At 40.4% G+C, this 26,148-nt stretch overlaps 1 protein-coding gene across 1 annotated transcript in view; it reads left to right on the plus strand.

Moving 5' to 3' along the window:
* Positions 1-26,148, plus strand: part of GUCY1A2 (guanylate cyclase 1 soluble subunit alpha 2) — a 178,782-nt gene that overhangs the window by 97,463 nt on the left and 55,171 nt on the right. Inside the window, exon 6 of the mRNA XM_087756955.1 lies at positions 12,731-12,874. Within this exon, the coding sequence (XP_087613081.1) occupies positions 12,731-12,874 (144 nt within the window). The remainder of the gene's footprint in view (positions 1-12,730; positions 12,875-26,148) is intronic.

Genomic DNA, 26,148 nt, shown 5'->3' on the forward strand with positions numbered 1-26,148 from the left:
CAGTTCTTTACTTTGTCATTGCAACTACCTCACATAAGGCAGAATGCCAGCTAGGACATTTTCTTTTCATCAGACATATTTGGTGTGATTTTTGCAATTTCATACTTGCGTACAGAAGAGAGAAATCATTTATACACTATGACTTCTGTATTCCATAACTGTTGTGTGCAAATCTGATATTTACATCATGTAAACTGTAGGTCTTCTAGCATGTCTCTGTTTTAACTAGTGAAAAAAAACCTTTTAGAATACTAGATAATAGGTCCACACAGCAAGTACTATTTGTCTCTTTTCCTTTAGCAAAGAAAACAGCACTCTGAATTAATGTGTAGAAGAGTTCCTCCATATATTGGATACTGAAAGATTTATGCTTAAGACTGCTAAGTAGGTGCTATAGAAAGAGTTCGAAAACAGCTTTTCCTGCAAAATGCTCCTGAACTTGCCAGCATGTAGCATCATTAAACTTACTAAAAATAAAATGCCCTTAGGCCTGGTAAGAGCAATTGCTTCTTAATTAGGCTCTCGGGATAGGAGGTGGGATTTGTAGTACGACATTTCTTTTAAAAAATTATCTTTACCAGATGAGCAGATTTCTGAACTTCATAGGTGGACACTTGGAATCCATTCCTGCTCACATGGGAGGGGTTTTCCATACACTGAACTATTTCCAAAAGCAGAATGCAGCATCATAAAACGATTGCAGAGTTACTTTGAAACTTAGGCACAAGGTTTCACTGCTTAGGAGCTAATTTTGAAAAGTTGAGAGACAGAAGCTAAGAGAACCAAACACTAAGATGGAAACTGAAGGAGATTCTTGGGTCCATTTGAAGACAGTCTTATTCTCAAATCCAGTCTTGAAAACATTTAAAACCTTTAAAAAACAGGAGGGTTTTTTATAGTATCCCAGAGATTTTGGGAATCTATAAATAAGATTGTATCAAACATGCAGAATTAATTTCTAGCAAAAAAACCCCAGACCTAAGTATTTTAACCTGACAGATCAGAGAATCATAGAATCGTTAAAGACCCTTAAGATCATCGAGTCCAACCGTTAACCTAGCACTGCCAAGTCCACCGCTAAACCATGTCTCAAGCACCACGTCTACCCTTCTTTTAAATACCTCCAGGGATGGAGACTCAACCACTTCCCTGGGCAGCCTGTTCCAGTGCCTGACTACCCTTTCAGTGAAGAAGTTTTTCCTCATATCCAACCTAAACCTCCCCTGGCACAGCTTGAGGCCGTTTCCTCTCATCCTATCACTTGTTACTTGGGAGAAGAGACCAACCCCCACCTCACTACAACCTCCTTTCAGGTAGTTGTAGAGAGCAATAAGGTCTCCCCTCAGCCTCCTCTTCTCCACGCTAAACAACCCCAGTTCCCTCAGCCGCTCCTCATAAGACTTGTGCTCTAGACCCTTCACCAGCTTCGTTGCCCTTCTTTGGACACACTCCAGCACCTCAATGTCCTTCTTGTAGTGAGGGGCCCAAAACTGAACACAGTACTTGAGGTGCGGCTTCATCAGTGCTGAGTACAGGGGCACTATCACCTCCCTGGTCCTGCTGGCCACACTGTTTCTGATGCAAGCCAGGATGCCATTGGCCCTCCTGGCCACACTGTCTCTGATGCAAGCCAGGATGCCATTGGCCCTCTTGGCCACCTGAGCACACTGCTGGCTCGTGTTCAGGCAGCTGTCAACCAACACACCCAGGTCCTTTTCCGCCAGGCAGCTCACCAGCCACTCCTCCCCAAGCCTGTAGCGTTGCATGGGGTTGTTGTCACCCAAGTGCAGGACCCGGCACTTGGCCTTGTTGAATGTGATACGGTTGGCCTTGGCCCAACAATCCAGCCTCTCCAGGTCCCTCTGTAAGGCCTTCCTACCCTCCAGCAGATCGACACTTCCACCCAACTTGGTGTCATCTGCAAAAGTACTGAGGGTGCCCTCAATCCCCTCATCCACATCACCAATGAAGATATTGAACAGGACTGGCCCCAACACTGAGCTCTGGGGAACACCACTCGTGACCGATGTTGTTAAGCTTCACAGTGTTGCACAATTCAACTGTTTCAAAGCTTTTCTGCCAAATCTGTGCAGTGGAAAAACATACAGAATACTTCAAAATTCAAACAGAACTAGGCAAAAATTTGTATTCACACAGCATCAAGAAAACAAACGGGTTTTGATTAATTTGAAAAAGGTCAGTATTCACTCTTTTTTTGTAGACAGAAATGTAGGTCTAGGAGCTACCTCAGGATCAAGTATACTTAGGCCATGCTCCGTGGAGGCTCTTCTGAACTGCACTTGCACCACCTCCAGAGAAAGAGCACACATACGTCACGTCTCAGTGGAATAACCTATCTAGTTTCTCTCCAGCATGTTTCTTTGACATTTCTTTCCTTCACAACTTCACATCTGCCTTCCCTCCACTGTGATTAATTACATCCCTGCCCTGCATGCCAAACTATGCATGCCAAGATACAGGATTTTTTGAGCTAAACAGGATCTTGCTGTTCTGCTGAGAAACAGTATCTCAGCACTAGCAGTCAACACACTCATGCAATCTTTTTACCTGTTTTGGGGTACTTTATGGGAGCAGGAACATGCACTCTGTAGCGCACTTTCAAAGGCACAGGGTGAGTAATGCATGAGAAGATAACAGCTCACCTAGAGTCTTCCGAGTTTCACAAACTAAGCCTTCCGAGTCTGTGGCCATCATGGCACACATAAACGTGGTTTTCATCCATTTCTCAGAAAAAGCACATTGATGACAATATGGGAGGGGTCTTGTATATCAAGATGTATGATTTTATAGGGTGAGTGTGAATTTTTTTTAGTGTAAGATTCATCTTTTCCTGAAGGAGATGCTTAGCATAGGTCAGATGACTGCTAGAGTTCCCATTTCAGTCCATTGATTATAAAGGGAATTAGGAGTGAATAACTCATATTGAGATTACTATATGAGAGATGTCTCTGGCTAGGGGAGCTGAATCTCACGCATGTAGTCTACACCTTATCAACTTGCAGCCTATGTGCTTGAAATATTGCTTCTTCCCTGCTTGTGCCATCTACTTTTCATGTGCTTTATTTTTACAATTAATTAATCATGTGATATAGTTTAATGCCATGTTATATTGTTTAATGCATAGAGTGTATTTTGATTGAGTAAAATGAAGTTTCACTGCATTTTAATTTCTCTCATACAATCAGCATCAACCCGAGTTCTCTCTTGCCTAATTTCATTGCTTTTTGTTATATTGGCACTGGAATAACTCCCATCACCACCGAGCATGAGAACTGTGCTGTCTCTCAATAGAGTCCCTTAGAATACTTTACTGATTAATTCAAAGCTTGACTTTCCATGACTTTTGCAAGTAGATATGATGATCTTCATCCAAAGAACTGTGTATTGCTCACTCCCATTGAAACAATCAGTAACATGTGGGATTGACTGTAAGAGTAATAGAGGAGTATTCAAGGGTCCTTGTGCTGATTCTGTTCACTTTTAGCTAAGAAGAGAAATATTAACAGCATTTCATCAACCAAGGAAACTGAGGTGGTAATTTTACTGACGATCATTAGAGAAAGATAAAGAAAGGCTGACGTTCTGGCAGACGCTAATCTGCTGGGCAATCACCAGGGAACTGGTGCAACCAGGGAGTTGCAGCTCCAAACAATGCAACTCTGTGGCTCAACTGAGCAGTAAAGTTATGTATAATAAAATATACAGAAAAAAGCACCTTTCTTTCCAAAATTTATTTGCTTCCTGCCTGCCTGCTTTCCTTTTCTCTTCCTCTCCTCTCCTCTCCTCTCCTCTCCTCTCCTCTCCTCTCCTCTCCTCTCCTCTCGTCTCCTCTCCTCTCCTCTCCTCTCCTCTCCTCTCCTCTCCTCTCCTCTCCTCTCCTCTCCTCTCCTCTCCTCTCCTCTCCTTTCCTCTCCTCTCCTCTCCCCTCCCCTCCCCTCCCCTCCCTTCTCTCCATAGGAATATAGGTCACAAATCAGAAAAAAAGAAAACATTTCATTATTGCCAATGGAGGAAAAACAATAATAATAATAATAATAATAATAAAAGGTCATTACTTTAATGTTTCCTTGGGCAGTTTAAATATTATGTCATGAAAAGCTCAGAAAGTGTGTATAATTTTCAGCTTTAATTTCTCCAGTGTAATTTGTGTAGCAGATTTTTCTTCTTGGAATTCAAAGATAAGAATATTAGAGGGAAAAATCAGTAGCCACAGTATAACCTTAATTATCTAAATGTCAGGGGAGACAGAAAACATTTGGACAACTGAAATTTCACATAATTATCAATATAGCTAATAGGTATGTTGGGGGACAGGGTGTACCATATAGTTAAAAGTTTGGATTACAGTAGGAACTGCCATAACTAGTGCATTATAATGGCCCATGTTTGACAGTATTGAATGTGGGTACTTGAAGAAGTACAAGAAACCCCATGAACTACTTATGAAATGTCAGATACGTATGGCAGACTTCTTTCTAGCATTTTCATTTTGAGATTTATGCCCTAAAATAGAAGGATTATGTTCTTTATCACTGTATTTGCTAAAGCATCTATTAAAATCCTCACCATTTGAAGAACTGTTTGATTGTTCTTTAAAAAACTTGCAAAATTCTTTTTATCTGAGTAAGATCTTGTGGTCAATAACTTTCACAGGCTTCCCTCTTTCCTAATCCATAAGGATGCTGATGTCATTGTTGTCTCTTGCCCTCCCACCCTGCACTGCTGTGAAAAGCCCACCTCTGTCTCCTTGAGGACCTCCCACAGGTACTGGGGACTGCTCTTAGGTCCCCCCAAAGCCATCTCTGCTCCAGGCTGAACAAGCTCAGCTCTGCCAGCCTCTCCTCACAGGGCAGGTGCTCCAGCTCCCACCATCTTGGTGGCCCCCCACTGAGCTGGATCCAGTTTATCAATCTCTGTCTTGTACTGAGGGGCCCAAAACACTGGACGCGGTATCATAGAATCATAGAATGCTTTGGCATGGAAGGGACTTTTAAAGGTCATCTAGTCCATCCCCCCTGCAACTGGCAAGGACATCTACAACTAGATCAGGTTGCTCAGAGCCCCATCCAGCCTGGCCTTGAATGTTTCCAAGGATGAGGCATCTACCACCTCTCCAGGCAACCCGTTCCAGTGTTTCACTACCCTAATTGTAAAAAATTTCTTCCTTATATCTAGTCTGAAGTATCTATGTGTGGTCTAGTGAGTGCTGAGCAGGGGGTGATAACCGCTTCCCCCAGTCTCCGTTCATACAGCCCAGGCTATCATTGCACACTCACTGCTGGCCCATGTGCTGCTTGCTGCCCACCAGGACCCCCAGGGGCTTTCCTGCAGAGCTGCTCCTCAGGAAGTTGGTGCCAGGCTGTATCAGTTCCAGGGAAATTCCTTCCCAAGGACAGGAGTTTGCACACGTCCTTGTTGAATTTCATGAGTTTCCTGCTGGCTGATTCGTCCTGCCTATCCATGTCCCTGAGGATGGCAGCCCTGCCCTAGAGCAAATTGACCAGTCCCCCCAGTTTGGTGTCAACTGCAGGCTTGATGAGAGTGCAAATAATGTTATTAGCAGGAAAAGAAGGACAGACTGTGTCAGAAAAGGTAGATATATACTCAGCAAAATTCTAGATAGTTTTTTTATATATTGTATTTTGAAAGGTGTTAACTAATCAGTACATATTGTGTGCACCTAGAACAATGTGTCTGTATTTGGGTAGGAGAGGGAAAACATGCATAGGCAACAGGTGAAAGGTATTTTAAGGTGGAGAATAACATTCTTCTGTGCAAGGGAAAAAAAAAAAAACCAGACCCAAATGAGAAAAGTTAGTTTTCTCAGTGATAAAAGTTAAGTGAGGAAGGCGAAGAGCGTTAAACTGCCATTAGCTAAGCCATTACCCCTTTCCTTGCTGCTTATTTCTATTCTTTTCACTCTCAAGCTCTTTAAGAGGAAACCGATATCATTGCAACTGCTGTTTGTTATTATTTCAGTATTATAAAATGAAATTTTATAGAATATCTTCCAGCAGTAGGAGAGTTTCAGGCTATTGGCAGATTGCTCATAAGTGATAAGAAACAGTTTAGTAATAAGCTTCTCTTCAGCTAAATATAGCGTATACACTTTATATACTGTGGCTGTAAACAGGGTGTGGAGCATAAAGAAACTGTTTAATATTCCAAGTTTTCTTGCCAACTTAAAATTACAAGGATTATACACATACTTACTTAAGCAGAAACAAATATTTCTGGTGATTAAAATAACAGAAACACGTGAGACCACAAGCAGGATTTGATGCATTTAGAAACTTAACTGAATTTGAAGAAATATCTGTTACTCTGTAAAAGGAGGATAGGAAATCAAGACATGGAAAGGGCTGAAGAATATCTATGTTTAGTTACTCTGTCTAAAGTCTATATGTGTGATACGGTTATATAGATAATCTATATATGTTAATAGAATAAACCAAATAAACTTTCAACAGCATAATGTATTTTTCCTCATACATGTACCACAGAAAGGTTTTCTTTTCTCAGGGAAGAGCAAAGGGTGGTTATGCAATACTTATGTATTTACTTTCCAAAGTAATCTTGTATTCACTCGATGACCTGGGTATAACATCGAGGTATCCAGGAATTTCCTGTAGTTCTTCATCCTGAATTGCACTGTAAATTTTTTTCCAGTGCCTTGTGAGAAACAAGAATAATCTGTTCTTTCTGTGTATATCTATATCTATATCTATATCTATATCTATATCTATATCTATATCTATATCTATATCTATACCTATACCTATATCTATATCTATATCTATATCTATCTATATCTATAATCTCAGGAAGGTGCTGAAGGATAAATGTCCCTTGAATGGATTTGGCTTGAGAAGGGCTCCATTAGCAGTTAATTTTATCTCAGCAGGACAGCCAACTCGAACTAAAATCACTAGTGCAATCTGTATTAAGGACTTTTATTCATGGGTGACACTTTGAGTTAGAGACAATACTTTAACTGTGTTTATCTCTATAGTGAAGGCAATCCAACCTTTTATTTCCAATTTATTTAGTTATTTTGCAAAAGAGCATTGAACAGTCCATAGAGACAGTGGCATAGATTATTTTAGGGTGAATGTCTACTAAATATTATAACCGTTAAGTGTGAGATAATAAATACCTACACAGTCCTGTGAGTATTTTGGAGATGGGAACAACAGTACACAAGTCCCCTTCAGAGGGATCTACAAGGGATATGCTGTTAAGGGTAGATTTTCTTCCTGAAAGAAGACAACAATTTTTGAATTTTCAGACCCATTTTTTTGTACCTATTTAGTTTTAATTATAAGCAAAGAAGCCTTCTTGATATGAGTATAATTTAATCCATTAAAAAAGGAACAAACAGCACACAAACTTATTTATGGCTCTCACATGAAAAAAAATAATGAGTACTCCACTGTATCAGTTATAATACAAATTATCTATTAGGCTTTTACAGGAAACCTGCTGAGAGAAACAGGACTAAAACTAGAGCCAATTCGGCCTCCCGCTACTTCTTTCAGTGGAATTAATATTTCTGACTGCTGTAGGAATTTCAGATTAGAATTGCTACAAGAGTGACCCCCCATGATTACATTTTATGTTTATTTCCAAGCTGTGTCCCAAGACTGTTGGGATTCCTGAATATTTTAGATTAAAATCTTTAAACTTGCCATTGCAAGTTTCACTTACAAAATGGTATTTCCCCCCCTTGTGTGTAACCCTTTACAATGAAGTGTAACACTTCAGGTCCTCCATTACTTCTGGAAGTTCATATACGTAATGACTGATGCATATTCATGCATTCACATGAAGAAGAGTACAGAAACAGGGATGTTACTTCAATACACCACATTTTCCCTTCTAAGCTGTCACTGAATCAACACCCTGACTTTATACTTGGGGAACATCATTCAGCTACTACTTCCAGTTTCTCAGCTAAGTGAGAAACACTTAACTGAGAATTAACACTTTCTACACAACACAAGGTTTAGCTACTGGTAGTTAGAAGAGACCTGTTGGAGCTGCCCTGGGGGCAGTCTATTAACCTCTGTTCTCTGGACACATTAGAATTGGAAAAATTATATTCTGTCAGCTGCGCTACCAGATTCATCTGCAAGTCATAGTCCACCTAAAATCAGTATGAATTAAGAATAAGTGGCTATGAGACAATTACTATAGACCTCAACTTCTATAAGAAGTACTGTTCATGTCTAAAACAGACATACTGTATCTACCAAGGACAAACAGAAGCTGGGTACATAGAAAATGACTTCCCAAAAGTAGAAGGTGATACTTTTGTTTGTTTCCTGCTGCAAGCCTTACGCGTTGTCACTCTACAGTATTCAGCAGTCTCAGGATATCTACCAAGAAGCTGCTTCTGAATTGTAGAGTACATACAACACTTCAATTAATTATGAATCTTAATCTTTGATTTGTTGAGTGTCTGACTGAAAATCTTCTGGACATTTCCAATGACTTGATGCGGAGTTACAGAAGGCTTTAAAGAAAGCCTTTGTTTAGCAGTGTAAGTAGCTACAATGATTCATGGCTGCTTTGTTTGTTAATTAAGAATGAAAATTATATTCTACATTTTTTATAGGTTGGTGTAATTTTGAAATCTGAGTTCAACCTCACTTCTCTTCTATGGTGCTATATATTAATTCCCAATTAATGAAAGCTCCAGTGGAGCTGGCCACAGTGACTGTAAATCAGTGAAAAGGGATGAAAAGTAGGTAAGAGTAAGTCAAGCTATCAGTGAGTGCCTAGAAATATTAAGAGTGGTAAGAAATGATTATTTAAGTAGAAAAAAAAAAGTACTAAGTCTTAATGAAAGTAAAACTGTCAATCATATGCAAAAAATGGCTGAAATATTCAAAACAGAATATATTTTGTTTTTTAAAAGAAGCAGGATAATGTATTCCAGTCTTATAGTGATAGCAAAATACCTTTTCCTGCATGTGTATCTAGGAAGGATATAAAAATCAAATATACTGCTAATATTGCACTTTAATAGTGACATTACAAAGTCAAAACCTCAGAAGTTAGTTTATCACATGGCAGAGATTTCCTATGAAGTTTCATTACTGTATATCATCATCTTGAAGAGCATCAAACAGATCTGACTGTTGCTATTTTTAGCCACCTTGAGTGGTACCTTCCTTTTCTCTTAATACTACTGACGTTTACTTGAATATTTATGGAGTAAGTTGCTCTCTGGTGTGCACAGTGATTTCAGGATCTACCCAGCAGATAGTTTGGAGTAAGCTGTGAGCAGTGCTTTGTTTTTCTGGTCTGATTATTGCTCCTCAGCTGAGACAAGAGAAATCCCCTTCTTCCCCACGTGCGTCTGACTCATTGATGGCCCAGCCTGAAATTCTGAAGTGCAATGTATCACTCTCATTGCAGTTTCTGTTTTAATGTCCGCATATAACCTCATGAAGTTCAACAAGGCCAAGTGCAAGGTTGTGCACACGGGTTGGAGTAATCCCCAATATTAATACAGACTAGGGGATGAATGGATTGAGAGCAGCTCTGCAGAGGAGGACTTGGGGATAGTGGTAGGTGAAAAATTAGACGAGCCAGCAATTTGCACTCGCAGCCTGGAGTACTGGAGTACTGGAGTACTGGAGTACTGCATCCAGTTCTGGGGTCCCCAGTACAAGAAAGACATGGACCTGTTAGAGTAGATCCAGAGGAGGGCCACAAAATTGATCAGAGGGATGGAACACCTCTCCTATGAAGAAAGGCTGGGGGTTGTGGTTGTTCAGCCTGGAGAAGAGAAGGCTCCAGGAAGACCTTATTGTGGCCTGTCAATATATAAAGGGGGCTTATAAGAAAGATGGAGAGAGACATTTTACCAAGGCCTGTAGTTACAGGACAAGGGACAATGGTTATAAACTGAAAGTAGATTTAGACTGGATATAAGGAAGAAATTTTTTACAATGAAGGTGATGAGACACAAGAACAGGTTGCCCACAGAAGTTGTGGATGCCCCATCCCTGGAAGTGTTCAAGGCCAGGTTGGATGGGGCTTTGAGCAACCTGGTCTAGTGACAGATGTCCCTGCCCATTGCAAGGGGGTTGGACTAGATGATCTTTGAATGTCCCTTCCAACCCAAACCATTCCATGATTCTGTGACTCCATATGAAAGGACCAAATCAAAGTGCAACCTGAATTATAAGAACTCCTGGAGGTTTTTAAAAAAAGGAGTCGGGGAACAAAAACAACAGATAATTGGAAAATTCGCCAAATCTGATTTTGAAGGAGGACTGAACCAAGGTTGAAGTTTGATGGAGACACTCAGCATGGAAATTTCAGCTTAAATGCTTAGTTGGGGAAAATCTTACTAGTGACTGAAAACAGGGTCACAGAATGGTAAATCATTAGACAACCTTATCAGTACTCATCACATCCAGTTTCAACTACCAGGTCAGTCTCAACAGTCCTAATCATTCCCCTGGTTCTCCAGTATTGCTGTCAGAGGAACTTTATAAGGACAAGCAGTTTAAAGAGTATTCTACAATGGTATTATTATCATTTTTATTTTCAGAGTAAGGTGAACATGAGACAGCTTCAGTCCTATTTTTCTGGTACTACATAGATATGTACAGTGCAACTCTGATGATACTACTCATTCAGTGACTGCAATTTAACTGTTAAATCAGTTTACACAGCTATGGAAATTTCCAAAGGGGAAGATGCTAACAAAATAAGTAGGTTTGCCTGAACATTGCAGGAACAGTATATGATATGATCCCAGATGTATACTTGCTTACAGTGGTATAATGCAACTAACTTTAGTGGAAAAGTCATACTGAAATTAAATCATTCAACAATGATCAGAATTTGTATTTCATTTTTGTATTTGATGTCATAGACTCAGCTCTTCTTGTAGTAACCCCTTTATTTCTATTCGAACTGGTTATGTTCATCCACAATTTTTAAGGATGACACTGTGCAGTTATTTGGATTTCTGCTAATTCTTCCTTCTGATTTACAGAATTTTTTACCATCTATTTCTTAGCCATTCACAGTGTCTTTTTAACTCCTGGTACTTTTTCTTACTATGCTCATGTATTTTCTTCCCTAGTTTCTACAGTTTTCACCAGCCATTGCAATAGACTTGCCCATCCATTTGTCTTTGGAAAGACAACCTCCTAAACTGCAGGGAGTTGGCAGTCTCTGCTTCTTGTGGACAGAGATCTTGAGATATGGCTTGGGTAAAACAGAGAGACAGACAGCAGTATTGATCGCTCCTATATGTTTTGTTTTTTTTTTTTTCTATGTACAAGCTCCTATATAGGAGCTTCCAAAAGTGACAAGGGAGCTCTAACAGCTGTCTCAGCTCTCAGCTCATGAGAAACCCTCAGCCTCTTATATATATCCTCCTGCACAATCAGTAGGAAAGGCTGAGGAGCCAAACTTGGCAATGGGCTTGTAGCAGTTTCTGTAAGTTTGATGATGGGAAGTATTTGCTCATACTGCTGTTCTAGATTCATGCTCTGGGTACATTTACATGTAATGCTTACTTTTTGAGATACTGTTTCCAATTCCGTTTATCAGGACTGGAAATTAATCTGAGAAGGCCCAGGTCTACTAATGTTAGTAGAATCCCTGCAGAGAGAAGAATCAGCTGTATTTATTTCCTGAATGACTCCTTGCTCAGTGCATGCTTTCTTCTCACCCTAGTCTTTGCTGAAGCCTTTTCTGGCATTCCTGTAGAGTTGTGGGCAGGGCAAAAGCCAGATTAGTTATGTAGCAAAAACCAAACTAACCCCTGAGGGCTGAGTCTGCTTGGGCATGTGTTAACAGCCTGCGCAGCGCACGTTGCAGATGCATGGGCAAGCAGACTGCAAAACACAATGCTGTCAATAAAGCTGCAGAACTTGAGGGCTTCAGTGATTCTGAGGCCACCTTTATCCAGAGAGCTTCTGTAATTTCTTTTGCTCCCACTTCCTCCTGAGGGACAGCTTTAAAGAAAATCAAGGATAAGAGAGAGGTAAGGTCTGTCTGAAGACACCAGAGGGATCAGTCTGCTAAACTTGATGCCTGAAGGTAGGGAATTCACAGTCAGGTAGCCTGCATAGTAGAGAGAAGCAACAATTCTCATTTCAAAATAACAGAGACGGTGCAGTCAAAAGTCTGTAGCAACAGCATCTATTTGTAAATTATCCCTATACCAGGAAGAGCTACCTGCTAATGAGAAGTTATAGACTCTTTATTGTTCTTTATGGTGATGTTTTGCTTTTTCTAATTCTCTTCCTGATATACTTTTCTAGCAGAGCAAATAATAATTATGAATTATTATTATGTTGCACTGTTTTTACCCAACAGCAAACTCAGCCAGGATAGTGTCAAACAAAGCTGCAAGCAATTTCTCATTTAGGAAAATAGAGTTTTCTGTATTACTGCTATGGGAAAATGTTGTCATGTCTCAGCTGATGGCATACACTGTTCTAAATGTAATGATCTTCTTTAGTTATAATGGTGATGAAGCACTATGCAATTGCTTGACAAGTTTTGACTGCACCTGTTTGCAAACTCAGGTAATTATGCTCCGTTGTCTAATTGCTTATTTTATGGATGTTTTGCTCACATGTTTTTAAGCAATGCTATTTGATTGCAGATAACTAATGGTAGAGATCTCTTCTCATTATCATACTTTAACATTTGATTTGTCTGATTGCTGCAGGTGGAAACAATAGGTGATGCGTACTGTGTTGCGGCAGGACTCCATAAGAAAAGTCTCAGTCATGCTAAAGCCATTGCCCTGATGGCACTGAAGATGATGGAGCTTTCAGAAGAGGTTCTCACTCCAGATGGGAGCCCTATTAAGGTAAGCAAGCTCTTTGCTCTTTATTTTCAGCTAGTCAGTGGTACGTGGACCTGATGAATTCCATCGTGTTCTGACAGTAGAAATCTGTTTATTGCTAGGAGAATTTAAAATTCCATCTTACTTTAGTAAGGACAGTAGACTACACAGACTAGCTGTCGCCTTGTCATATGCATTGAATGCCTATTTGTGGCTGGAAGGCATTAGACAGACTCCTGGAGCCCTTCTTCCAATTCAGTTTAGTGTGAGAAGATGACAGTTCACATGATCCAGGATTGTCCCATGCTACAACCCAAGATGCAGTATGCAATGGCAATTGGGAAATTCGCTTCAGAAGTAGGCTCCTGATCTGAACTTCAGCACTAGTGTAGAGGCACTCAAGAGAGTTCTGCGCCTCTAAGGGGTCACAAGTCTCTTTTCTAAATAGTTGTTGACCTTTATAACAGAAGAATGTTATAACAGTAGACTGCCTGCTCTTTCTCAGCGTTAATGTCCTTCCTTCCCACATAATTCCAGTTCCTTCTCCTAGATTGGCAGGAGATGGAAAACCACATGTCCTTTTGTACCATTTTAAACTTCCACTGTTGTTCTGCTCCTCTTGATCTTATGCCAACCTTGTAGCTGCTGACATTTAGAATTGTTAAGGTTTAGGTAGAAGATGGAGGTTCAGCAGGGAAGAAAAACCATGGAGATATATATGTGCCTTTCTTTTTCAAGGGTCAGATTACACATTGTTTTCATTATGTGTACTCACTTCTGTTTCTGGTTAAATTGTTCTTCCCATAATACAAACCTTTTGTTTTCAAAGAAAATGGGGGGATTATGTAGAGCAATTATTTAACACTGTCTAAAGCCTATAACAAAAGCCATATGTAGCTGGATGAGAAGGCTGGACAGACTTCCCATGGGATGATTTACATCATGGTTGAAATGCACTTTGTAAACTGCAATTCCTCATGTCTGTTAAAAAATGAGGGTTGCATCCGAAATGCTTCTTTCTTTTTTTCAAAAATTGAAAGACCTATTTTGAAGGTTTGAAACTTGACAGAGAGGAGGTAAAATTTTTAGAAATGTATTTAGGGATGTTGCTGTGATGCTCCTTGAGCAATAAAACTGTATACTTCTGAGTTCAAACTCTATCTATTAGTTTGGTCATATCTTGAACTATACTCCTTGAACTCTTTGTGTATGGTGAATCAAGAGAGATTTAATCCAAAAGAGTTGCTCTGCCCAGAAAGGAGAGTGTGGATGCAAGGCAACCAAGCTAGAAATTCCATGAAATATGGCAACACAATATTCAAATGAAAATATATTGAGTTCTGGATGAAATATTTTTATTTTTAGATATCAATGCTGCTGATGAATTTTTTTAAATGTCAGAATAAAATATTTATTTGATTATTGAAAAATGTCCACATATTCAAAAGAATAACTTCCTGAAAAAAATATCTTGGACTATGGATCTTGAAGAAAATTCTTGTAAAGCTTCATATGGACATTCATCGAATACAGAATAAGCATTAAAAGACAAATGTTGTCTGAAGATATCAGAAGACATAGCATTTTCAGTTTTGATATAAGACTGTTTCAAACAGGTATTAAATTAATCCTATTAAAATAGATTTTCTAGACTGTTTGATGATTCTAGCTACACTGTCACATGCTTGAGAGCTGTCTTCCAGATCCTCTCCATCTTTTCTCTTCCTTTTGAGTGATTGCTGCAATTGTAGGGAAATTTTGAAGGTGTATGTTTTAGTCTGAGAGTCACAGTTTGTGACTGTTTTCATTACCACTGTCATTATTTTTCAGAAAATTCCTCATGATTTCAGTGGCTGTGTAAGAAAACCTATAAAAGAAAGACTATAAGGACAGTGCAGAGGAAAAATGCTTGCATAAAATAAAATGCTAGGAATAACCAAACTTTCAAAAAGTGCTAATAAACCTTTAGAATTCAGAAGAAAAAAGTCAGTTCATCGTACTTAAACTGAAAGTAGAGGTACTGAGAAGCTCCTCAGTGGGTGTTAGTTGTGCTGTCTTCTGTTTTAGGTGTAATAGATTTCAGGGCAGGAGGGATGGCGATATCAACTAATCTCACCTCCTGGGTGACAAAAGTCATAGAATGTTCTTGTTACCTTTGTGCCTAACCTGATAAATCATGTTTAAAAAAGCTTCTTTCATAGAGGCATCTTGATTTGATTTTAAATATATTAAGATTAGGATTCCTCTCACATGGATGTCTACCCTGTAAAGCAATTGACTTTTGGAGAAGTCTACTTTAATTTGTCCTAGTTTAGGTGTCTACTCTACTATGAGATGAATCACGCCCTAAAAATGTGTATTTTCTCAGTTGTCTGTAAGGGAAGTCTATGGACTTAGCTTAAATGTGGATGTCTACACTGTAAGCTTCTGCACTCTGTCAGATGAATCCTCCTACAAATGGCAAAGAATGCATAGTTTTTCTTAGTGGTTATGTCAATGATCATCACAGTTAAAAACATATGCATTATTTCTAAATCGAGTTGGAATGACTTTAGCTTCGAGCCAATGTTGAATTGGCTAGAGTGATCCCTATTTTTGTTAGCTGCCAGTTTTTCACTTAAAAAAAAGTGAAGGTGCCCATTGTGCCACAGATTCCCATTAACAAATGCTTCATGTGCATTTGAAGGTCTTAAAGCTCCGTTAGGGGTAGTTCAGACTGGATATTAGGAAAAAGTGGTCAAGCACTGGAACAAGGTCCCCAGGGAAGTGGTCATGGACCCAAGCCTGTCGGTGTTCAAGTGTTGGGGCAACGTTCTTAGATATATGGTTTAACTATTAGGTTGCCCTGTGTGGAGTCAGGAGCTGGACTTGACGGTCCTCGTGGGTCCCTTCCAACTCAGGATTCTATGGTTCTGTAATCTACCTGACGTTTAAGGAACCCCTAGGTATGTGTAACAGTTACTATGGACGCAGCTCAGAACCATTAGTAGGAGACTTACTGCATGACACATTTTACAATTAAGCTTTGCCATTAAAATATTTAAATATTCATTAACATTAGATACAAAGTACACAATGTAGGCTATAAGACATTTATAAGTGCCCTGACTTCTAAACAGTGAATTTAATTGTACTATAATGTGGTTACTTTGAGCCAGTCCTATTGATATGGATGGCAAAACAAGTGCAGTAATTTGACTATATTTTGACCTTAATTCTCATCCGTGATTCATGTTACCAAGCACAAGTCACATTTCCTAAGTCCTTGCCAAGCCTGTTGAATATAGAATGCTGACACAGCTTTTGTTTTCTTTCAAAAAACCTACATCAGTATTTGAATATTTGAAAAGAACTTGAAATCTGAGCACAGTTTTCCTCATGCCCAACTTTTGGTATCTTTGAAGCTTTCATGAGTTGCTGTGACTAAATTCCAACTTCATTCTTCAGGATAGTCTAGCAGGTATTTTGAAAAAGTAAGAAAAATACTTCACTAAGTCTGAGACAATTTTTCAAAACATAATTCCTGAAAATAAGGGACCTTCTGATCTCAGGAGTAGACAACAGTGTTCTGTTTTCTCCACCCCCAAACTGGCTGATAAGCCTTGATTAAATAGGAAGAAATTGTTCTCTGCCATTTTATAGAATATGTGACACCTTGGTTATTTGAAGTTCGATTTCTGCTAGTAGGCTAACAATTACAGCACAGTTATTCTGTTCTGATTGTGTTTCTTACTAAGAAGCAAACATGCTGAAGTCTCCTTGGTGTTTGCAGGGGATTTCTTTTCCAGGGGCATATCTCTTGTTTAAGCTCTCTGAGATCAGCACTGGAAACCGTGAGTTTGTCCGTTACTCCCCAAGTTTGTGGGCACATTTAAGAGGCTACTTACTTAGGGGGTGATGTTTTTTCAGACAGAGTCATTATGAATCTGCGTGGGTTTTCCTGGTTGCAGAGATTTCAGTTCTAGGGAAACGTAACTGCCATTATGAAATGTAGTGCTTTTTATTTGATGAATACTCAATTAGATATGTCTCACCTTATGATTATGGCTTATAGAATATATATATTTTCTAAATTACTTTGATGGATATATTTTGTTGTCATCTCAGGACTCAATTCACCAGAATATAAATATTTACTTTTTGTAGTGCTTGAAATGTTCGTCCCTGTGATAGCAGCAGATATCTTACTGAATGACACTTAGAGTCTCAGAGAGACACTCAGAAAGTCAGGAAGAAAAAGTAAATGAATGAATGAAAAAATACTGTATCATGTAAGTGGTAATTTAGGATAGGATTTTCACCTATAAAGTGCATTAACCATCAAATGAAGTTTGGTGTCTGGCTACAGAGTTATCATTTGACAGTATTCATTGTAGCGATCACAAACCTACCTTGTTTGTGCAGCCATGTACAATTTATGAAAAATCTGCCCCTTGGAGCAATGCTCGTGTGACCAGTAAACAGTGATGGACCTCAGGATGGTGACAAGGTGTATGAAGCAGGTCTGGTTTATATGCAGACGATGCTCCTGCCCCCTGAGTCAGAGCTCATAGCATCCTGATAAGAGCACCATGATGTGCAGCTGACACGCACTCAGGCGTTTGACACTTCCAGCAGAGCCAAAGGCAGCAGCAATGCATAAGCAGAATGGAGACCCCGAGCCTGCACTCCTTATACCTGCGTGAATAGCCTGTGATTTGCAAGGTAATGAAAAAATGTTGTTTTGCAGAAAAAGAGAATGAGCTATATTATAGCAGCCTCCACAAATCCTATCAGTGTTGCAACACAGTCTGCTCTTTTCGAAAGAAATATTTGTAACAGAAATAGGCTGATATTTCTCCTGTGAGTGATGGAGAAGGCTTCAGGTCCCTGTATGATTTTTTTTAAACTCAATTCTATTTGAGGCAAAATCCCATTACTTTAGCATGAGCTAAGGCCTTAGTACAAAAGAAGGATTTTTGGCTCAGACACTGCATGCAGAATTGGATATACATTTATATCCTTTCAGCAAAACACTTTTTAGTCCAGAAGCACTCGTTTGATTTAGGTTCTGTATGACTAATTATATGTAGTGCCCTCCGACTGTAGTTTGAAAATATTGATTTAAAATTGCCTCCTACATTTAAGTGAGTGTTACTTGAATTTAGGATATGCTTCATCTTTTACTACTTTTTTTTAGATAAAGTGGAAGTACATTAATTTTAATAGCTAGAGATAACGCTGTAAGAAGAATTCTCCAGAGCATTGACCTTTAGAGATAAAGGTCTCTATGCAGATCTCATTTGATGTGCTAAAACCCATAGGATATTATCAGTGGCATCACTTTTTATCATGCTTCAAATCTTGCCTAATTAATTAATGTGCAGTGTATATCCCAAAGAGATAAACAGAAAGGCTTCCTTTTCAGTTTATTGTTAAAAGGGCTGCTCTGGCAGAACATACCTAGTTTTGACTAATGAGATTTCCCAAGAGGTTATTCTCTAAGATTATCTGCTTATTTTTATAGTGTGTGAAGGTGGCCCTAATGGGGTTGTGAAGAGATACAGAACTGGGAACACACAGAGGAAAAGTAAATGACTTACATAGAGCTGCTGACATTAACTACAATTATGTAGATCTGTTGTGTACCTGTCTAAAACATAAAGATTAGGCCCTACCACAGTAATTCAAAATATGTTTTAAAATATGTTCCTCTACAGCAGAAAAATGTCATGTATCTTTTATCTTTCAAATGATTGTGTTGCAATAACATGAGAATTAGGCCTGTAAATACTGTAAACACAAACTGAAGCAAATACATACCCACACCTTTCTTTTTGCTCACATGCTAATGACTAGTTCATGAAATAATCTAAATAGAGTAGTGCAGAAAATTTCTAGCTGGTATTGGCTTCAATTCGATTGATTTATTCTCAGGTGGGGTAGACGGGACCATGTATTTGCAAGGCACATAGCCTGATCCTTGGCTCAGTTGTTTCTTTATTATCAAGATAGAGTGCTTGATGCACTTGCAGCTTCTAACTTTCAGACGTGCGTCGCTAAACCTATTTTATTATTGGATTTATAAGCTGCACTCAAACAGTGTAGTCTGGTATTAGCACCATCAACACAAGAACCTGTCTTCATCTGTCAGCTAGAGAAAGAAGAACAGCATGGCAGAGGGACCATTTCTTGTGAAGGGTGGGATTAACCTCATCTAATTTCAAACACTGACAGTGTGGACAACTTGGGCGCAGAACACAAGTAGGGTAAAAGTGCCAACATTGCTCGAATATATGCTTTTTTTTAGTTTGTAAATGAAGCAGCCATTCCCAAACATGCAATGAGGGAGAGTAGTTTAGCAAATGTCTGAGTAATCCTTTTCGCTGTTTCTTGCCTTGCTTTTAATTTAGATTGTGGAGCGCTAGTTTTATAACAATTTAGTGGTCCTCACCAAATGTGCATCTTTACGTAAGCAGTAAAAGGTTGTCTGTTTTGTTTTAAATTGTGAAAGGCTGACTGCTGATGCAGGCGTTCTCATCAGCCCTGTGTGAAAAGCTGCTGTGTTACTGCAATGCTTCTTGCTCCATCTGTGGTCTCCTAGCAACTTTGCCTTGTACTTAATGTCTGCATCAAACTCTGGAAGGTATATAATATCCTATTTCAGGCTGGATAACTTAAAATTAGAAATTTCCGTGTGTTCAAGAGGAACAGTTCCACAAAAGAAACACTTGCATTAAGAGACTTTTTTACTAAAAATGACCAACGAGACAGTAAGAGTTCGTAGTTTCACAGGCTTACCAACATTAGGGCAGCACAACTCCTTTAGGGAGCATTCAGAGCTGCATGTCTCAGGGGGAAGCTTGGTACTTTTTCTTGAGAGATGATGAACCAAAGTCAGCCCTGGTGACAGTTCCCTGGACCTGAGGAGAGTTCATGATACCATAACTCAGTTTGGCCCAGTGCCTTTGGAAATGCGAAATGAGAGGAGCTGATCTGTATTGAAGCACATCTCCCCAGGCATCTGGGAAATTGCAGGTTTTGTTAGGCTACCCTAAGGGAAAATTCACTTTCCTCAGCCCTCCAGTCATTTTCATTCAAGTGCTTCCTTTTGTCTGATTTTAATAAAAATCTTTATCAATTTCTTTAAAAAAACAAAACCACAGTCAATATTTGCAACTGCTATTCTTTTGAAGGGACCTTGTCATATCCAGTTATATTTTACATCCATTGCATGACAGCGTTACTGCCTATGTGTTGCAATAATAAGGGGAAGTGGGGTTTAATATGACTAGTGGGTGCACAACAGCAGCTTTGTGGAAGACGAAATTTTCCCAAAGAGTTGGCTATTCTTTCAGGTGACGTGCGTTTCTTGTTTTAATCCCGTACTTAGGTAAAGTCTGCAGTAGATGATAAATGTAGACTTCAAAGCTACCAGGGCTTGATCCTGCACAGGATAAGGGTCAGCCTGCTGTGCATGCAATTGCAGGGCACAGAGGCATGATATCAGGATTGGCAACCCAGTGTAAGGCCAACTTGAGTTAATTAATTAGAAGGCTGTGAAGATATTCTGTTTCTGACTGCTGAGAGGAAGAGACCTGAAAGATGAGCAGAGAGCTAATTAATAACTTGAGGATCACTGAGAAGAGGTTTTGTCTTTGGACCTGACCATTGTCCTCTCATGCCATGCTTTTTCTGACATTATTGTCTGTGAGTAAGAAGCACAAGTGCCCTTCTGTCTATAATTGTCTCCATGGCAAAGATAAAGCATATTTGTAGAAACCGGGGTAGGTACCCAGGGCACCTTGTGGACTTTTCCATTGTTTATTAGTTCACAGTGACTTCTACATGTTCTCAACTTTCTGTGACTCATAGTATTTAGATTTAGCTGAGTATAGAAATGCCTCTGTAATTCAGTCATATGTCCTGTTCCCTAAGGCAGACAAAAACCTTACTATGATGGCTGCACCTAGCTCGTAGCTTTGTCCTAGTGCCTCACAGTGAGCAGATACTTTCATTTCCTTCTCCAGGTGATATAAGTACATGCATAGGGAAAACCAGCGAGGGTTTCAAGATTTAAATTCCCACATGGGATTTGTGGCCACACGATGTGCAGCTGGATTGTGGGGTTAGGTTTAAGGTCACGGTGTGACATCTCTCACTGGTCTGATTCTCACGGTTCAGCAGTTGTTCCAGTCACAAACGCCTCCAAGTAATACTCCAGATGTCTGGCTAGTAGTAGAGCTGGTTGGGAATTTTCCATGGAAAACTGTTTTTGGCTGAGAACACTGAATGATCAAAACCAAAAACTACTATAGAAATGTCTTGCCACATTTTCATCAGGCAAATTTACCAGATTTTGATAAATTTCTGATCAGAGAAAAACTTGCTCCAGAATAGTAAATAGATTAGTTACTAGGACAATCACCTGGGAAAAAAAAAACAGACTTTAAACAGCATAAAGCATTGGAGTTGTGTCCCTTATAAAAAACCCTCCTGTATTCTTGGTTGTCTAGGATGGAAGACATCCTATAATACTGTTTTGCCCCTGGGCTTGGGTTGGGGCACTTTGTGCAGCTGCCAAAACTTCACATTCCTGTTTTGACTGTCCCAGTCAGTGGAGAACTTCCATGCTGAAGCTGAAACTTTCTATTATTATTATTGTCATTCAGTCTTTATGCAAACAAAAAGAAAGCAATAATAACAAGAAAAACAGCAACACAACCCACCAGGTGAATAAATAATTAAATCTGTGGTGTACACAGGAATTTCAGGAGGTTGACATTGTTACATCTCTACAAAGGGAACAATGGACAAAAGTCCTTAGAAAATCAGAATTGCCATGTGTATAGTCATGTTACATATTTACATTAAAAAAAAACCAAAAAACCTCATATAATTTAAAATTATCCATGAATATTTAAAGAATTGGGCTAGGGAAGCCAGGGTAGCTGAGTGAAGAACTTTTATTTCTCCTAAGTCCTAAATATCTGTTCTCTTCTTCCCTCAGTGTGTCTTCCTGTCATACAAAAACTAAAAGTCAGGTTTCCACTGTCAACTACAAGACTATTTTTCTTATCTCCTGAGATGGAGCAGTGATGGAAAAGATTACACAAAAGCTAAATAAAAGTATTATGAGATAATACACAAACCTACAAGGACTTACAGAAGATAAGCAGTAATACACTGAGAAATAAGCACAGATTTTGCATAAAGATAGTGATCCATTGGCTTTTGTGCAGTCCAACCACATAAGCATGAATGGAAAATGCTGCTAGGCTTGAATTGCTACCTCACTGAGTTAATAGGCACAGGTGATCCCAGAGGCCTCTGAGTGGGACGTAGAGGGGAAAATGCCTTGCCCTTTGCAGCTGTAGAGGTGGTTGCTACCTGAGCATCTGCGTTTCCAGCTGCTGAGATGCTGTCAGGCAGCTGCTGCCCTGTGCTGCATTGCTACAGCATCTGCCTCTGCTTTCAGTGACCGAGCTGTCTGCACCTGCTTTTTGGTCTGCCTGCTTTAAAATGAAGGAAGCCTCTTCTGGCCAGTGCTAATGATGCTTATTATTGTCGTCTTAGTTATGTACATTGGCTTTTCTACACTGGGCAATATTTGTTTCAGAACCACCATTACATCACTGATGTGCCTTCACTTTCTGTCTCCCAAGGTTCCAAACAGTGAAGTCCCCTAATCCAAATGTTTTACTTTATCTGGGGCGATAATGTGCCATAAATTGCAGTTTTTAGCTGTGAATAGGGCATATCTGCCTCCTCCTTTGATCTGACCCTCCCCTAGAAGCAAGAGATAGTGTTATACCTCCAGGAGCCCTCCAGTATTCAGAAACAATACATTCTCCTGGGTAATGCAACTCGGGCATTCATGTGCTAGGTGACAGTGCTAGCATAGTTCCCTCTTCTTTCACCCTGATGCAGGCTGGAGAAAAAGATTGAAAAAAGGGCCTCTTTCCATCTCCTCCTTCTCCCCTCTCCTTTGTCTCCTACTGCATGAATAGTTTTGGATAAAGTGCACTGGAAATAAAAAAACCAAAAAAAATGGAACTGAGCTGCATGCACTTTTTTATACTGCATACCTTCTGTTACACATTTAAAGGGCATAGCACTCCACAACCTATTAGTTATCTTGCCCCTTTAATATAATTTTATGCTCACTGTAGGAAAGAGCCCCCCAACACAAAGCTTTTCTGTGTTGCAAGGAAGAACACCTCAGTAGTCCTTGACTTTTCTGACCCTGGATTGCAAGCAAAGCCTTGCACAGAGTCCCAGAAGACCCACCTGTGGGTTATCTCATGGAGGATGGTGTCTTTCTCAGCCCCACTGGGTAATCCTGTAGATATGTTAACCTTTATTCAGATCTGGTTCCATACTCTGGCATCCACAGTTGTGGTGGGTTGACCCTGGCTGGACGCCAGGTGCCCACCAAGCCGCTCTATCACTTCCCCTCCTCAGCTGGACAGGGGAGAGAAAATATAACGAAAGGCTTGTGGGTCAAGGTAAGGGCAGGGAGAGATCATTCACCAGTTACCATCACGGGCAAAACAGACTCAACTTAGGGAAATTAGTTTAATTTATTACCAATCAAATCAGAATAAGGTAATGTGAAAATAAAACCTAATTCTTAAAACACCTTCCCCCCACCCCTCCCTTCTTCCCAGGCTTAACTTCAGTCCTGATTTCTCTACCTCCCTCACTCCAGCAGTGCAGAGGGACGGGGAATGGGGGTTGCGGTTGATTCATCATACGTTGTCCCTTCTGCTCCTTCCTCTGCAGGGGAGGACTCCTCACACTCTTCCCCTGCTCCAGCATGGGGTCCCTCCCACGGGAGACAGTCCTCCACAAACTTCTCCAATGTGAGTCCTTCCCGTGAGCTGCAGCTCTTCATAAACTGCTCCAGCATAGGTCCTTTCCACAGGGTGCAGTCCTTCAGGAACAGACTGCTCCAGCAGGGGTCCCCCGTGGGGTCACAAGTCCTGCCAGCAAACCTGCTCCAGCCTGGGCTCCTCTCTCCATGGGGCCACAGGTCCTGCCAGGAGCCTGCTCCAGCACAGGCTTCCCGCGGGGTCACAGCCTCCTTCAGGCATCCACCTGCTCTGGCGTGGGGTCCTCCACGGGCTGCAGGTGGATATCTGCTCCACCGTCAACCTCCATGGGCTGCAGGGGACAGCCTGCCTCACTATGGTCTTCACCCCAGGCTGCAGGGGAATCTCTGCTCCAGTGCCTGGAGCTCCTCCTGCCCTCCTTCTTCACTGACCTTGGTGTCTGCAGGGTTGTCCTTCATGTGTTCTCACTCCTCTCTCTGGCTGCAATTGCTGTTGTGCAGAAAATGTTTCCCCCTTCTTAAGTATGTTATCCCAGAGGCGCTACCACCATTGCTGATGAGCTTGGCCTTGGCCAGCGGTGGGTCCGTCTTGGAGCCGGCTGGCATTGGCTCTGTTGGGCATAGGGGAAGCTTCTAGCAGCTTCTCACAAAAGCCATCCCTGTAGCCCCCCTGCTACCATAACCTTGCCATGCAAACTCAATACAATAGTCATGGGGTTTTGAGAGGCAGCTGCCAGCATCTCCTCTGCAAGATTAAGACGAAAGTGTATTTGTTAATGGCAATTCTCTACTTTACCCCATTCCCTCCAACGTGCACACTTCTAAGAAAAGTCAAAGTCTGCGATTTTATGCACCAGTATCACATAACTGTTGTCATTCTGTGCTAAACAGTGAGTCATTACGCTGTGCTATATTTGAGTGAACAGTTCAGATGGGGGGTGGATGCTGGAGCATTATACTTGGCCTTCTGTTTGAAGCTGACAAGTTCAGCGACATTGTTCAACTGTTTCAGAATAGCTTAGTTCCCTAAGGAAGAATGTGTTTCCTGTCATAAATAAATCCATAAACTAAATGTTTAATGATATTTCAGCTTCCTTTCATATGAGACATAGAGTATTTTGGAAAAAAATGCCAGTACTTCAGAGAAACTTGTGACAGCCTCTTCTGTTCAAATATCTTCCTTAAATGTAAACTAGGGTAAAAGTCATTCAATGTAAATAATTATCTTCAGGGACTTCATATTGAATAACCTGAACTTTTTTTTTAGAAACAAAACAATCTCAGTATTTTGGTATATCTCATATTTGGGTTTTAGTTTTGTTTAATATTTTAAAAAGAGAGATGAGGAGAGGCAAAGACATGAGGCACAAATAATCTAAGAAAGTCCAGTTAATTAAAGGGCTCTTTGGCTTCTTCCTCGCATGTGACCTATTTGATTAGGTCAATAAAAAGAAAGGGGAAAGTGGTACAAAAAAAAAGTGGATTATGATGTACTGGGATTTCTTCCACCTGACAGAACTTGGAGTGGCCCAAGTGATAATTATCCTGAAGAAAGACCTGATTTTTGTCTGAGTTTGAAGCTTTGTTACAGGAAAAATAATCAACCCTGAGAAGGAAGACGGGAAGTAAGGTATTTCTGAGATCCAATTTTTTCTTGCAAAATCTCCACACTAGGAAACACAAGGCCCTGGATAATTTCTTATTGGGATATAGTTTTCCTGGAGTGAGCAAGATAATTTTTGACATTTAGCTAGATATTTTAATACTGGTTAAAGCTTTCACCATTATCTTAAAATCTAAAACGACAAAACCTGGTTAAAACAAAGCTTATCAAAAGTCTTCATAGAACAGCCCAGGTTGGAAGGGACCTCGAAAGATCAGCTGGTCCAGCTTTTTGTGGGAGAGGAAGCCTGGATGAGATTATCTAGTGCCCTGTCCAGTTGTATCTTGAAAACCTCCAGCCATGGGGACTCCAGCACATCCCTGGGGAGGTTGTTCCAGTGATTGATTGTTCTCACTGTAAAAAATTTCTTTCTTATGTCAAGGTGAAACCTCTCCCAGTGCAAATTGTACCTGTTTCCCTATGTCCTCGCCATGTGGCTCCTTGTGAAGAGAGGGCCTCTGTCCTCTTTGTAGCTGCCCTTTAAGTACTGGAATACTGTGATGAGGTCCCCCCGAGCCTTCCCTTCTCCAGAGAGAAAAGACCTAACTCCTTCCTCCTTTCCTCATAGGGCAGGTTCTCCAGCCCTTGATCATCTTCCTGGCCCTCCTTTGGACCCTTTCCAGTTTGCCTGCATCTTTTTGAATTGTGGGGGCCAGCACTGGACACAGTACTCCAGGCGCAGCCTGACAAGTGCTGAGTAGAGCGGGATGATCACCTCTCTATCTCTGCTAGTGATGCCCCTGCAGATGCAGCCCAGGATCCGATTTGCCTTTGTTGCTGCAGCGGCGCACTGCTGGCCCCCGTGCAGCTGCTTGTCCACCA

Source organism: Nipponia nippon, unplaced genomic scaffold (assembly GCF_047370975.1).
Source record: "Nipponia nippon isolate SJK-2023a ecotype South Korea unplaced genomic scaffold, ASM4737097v1 scaffold_2, whole genome shotgun sequence".
NCBI lineage: Eukaryota > Metazoa > Chordata > Aves > Pelecaniformes > Threskiornithidae > Nipponia > Nipponia nippon.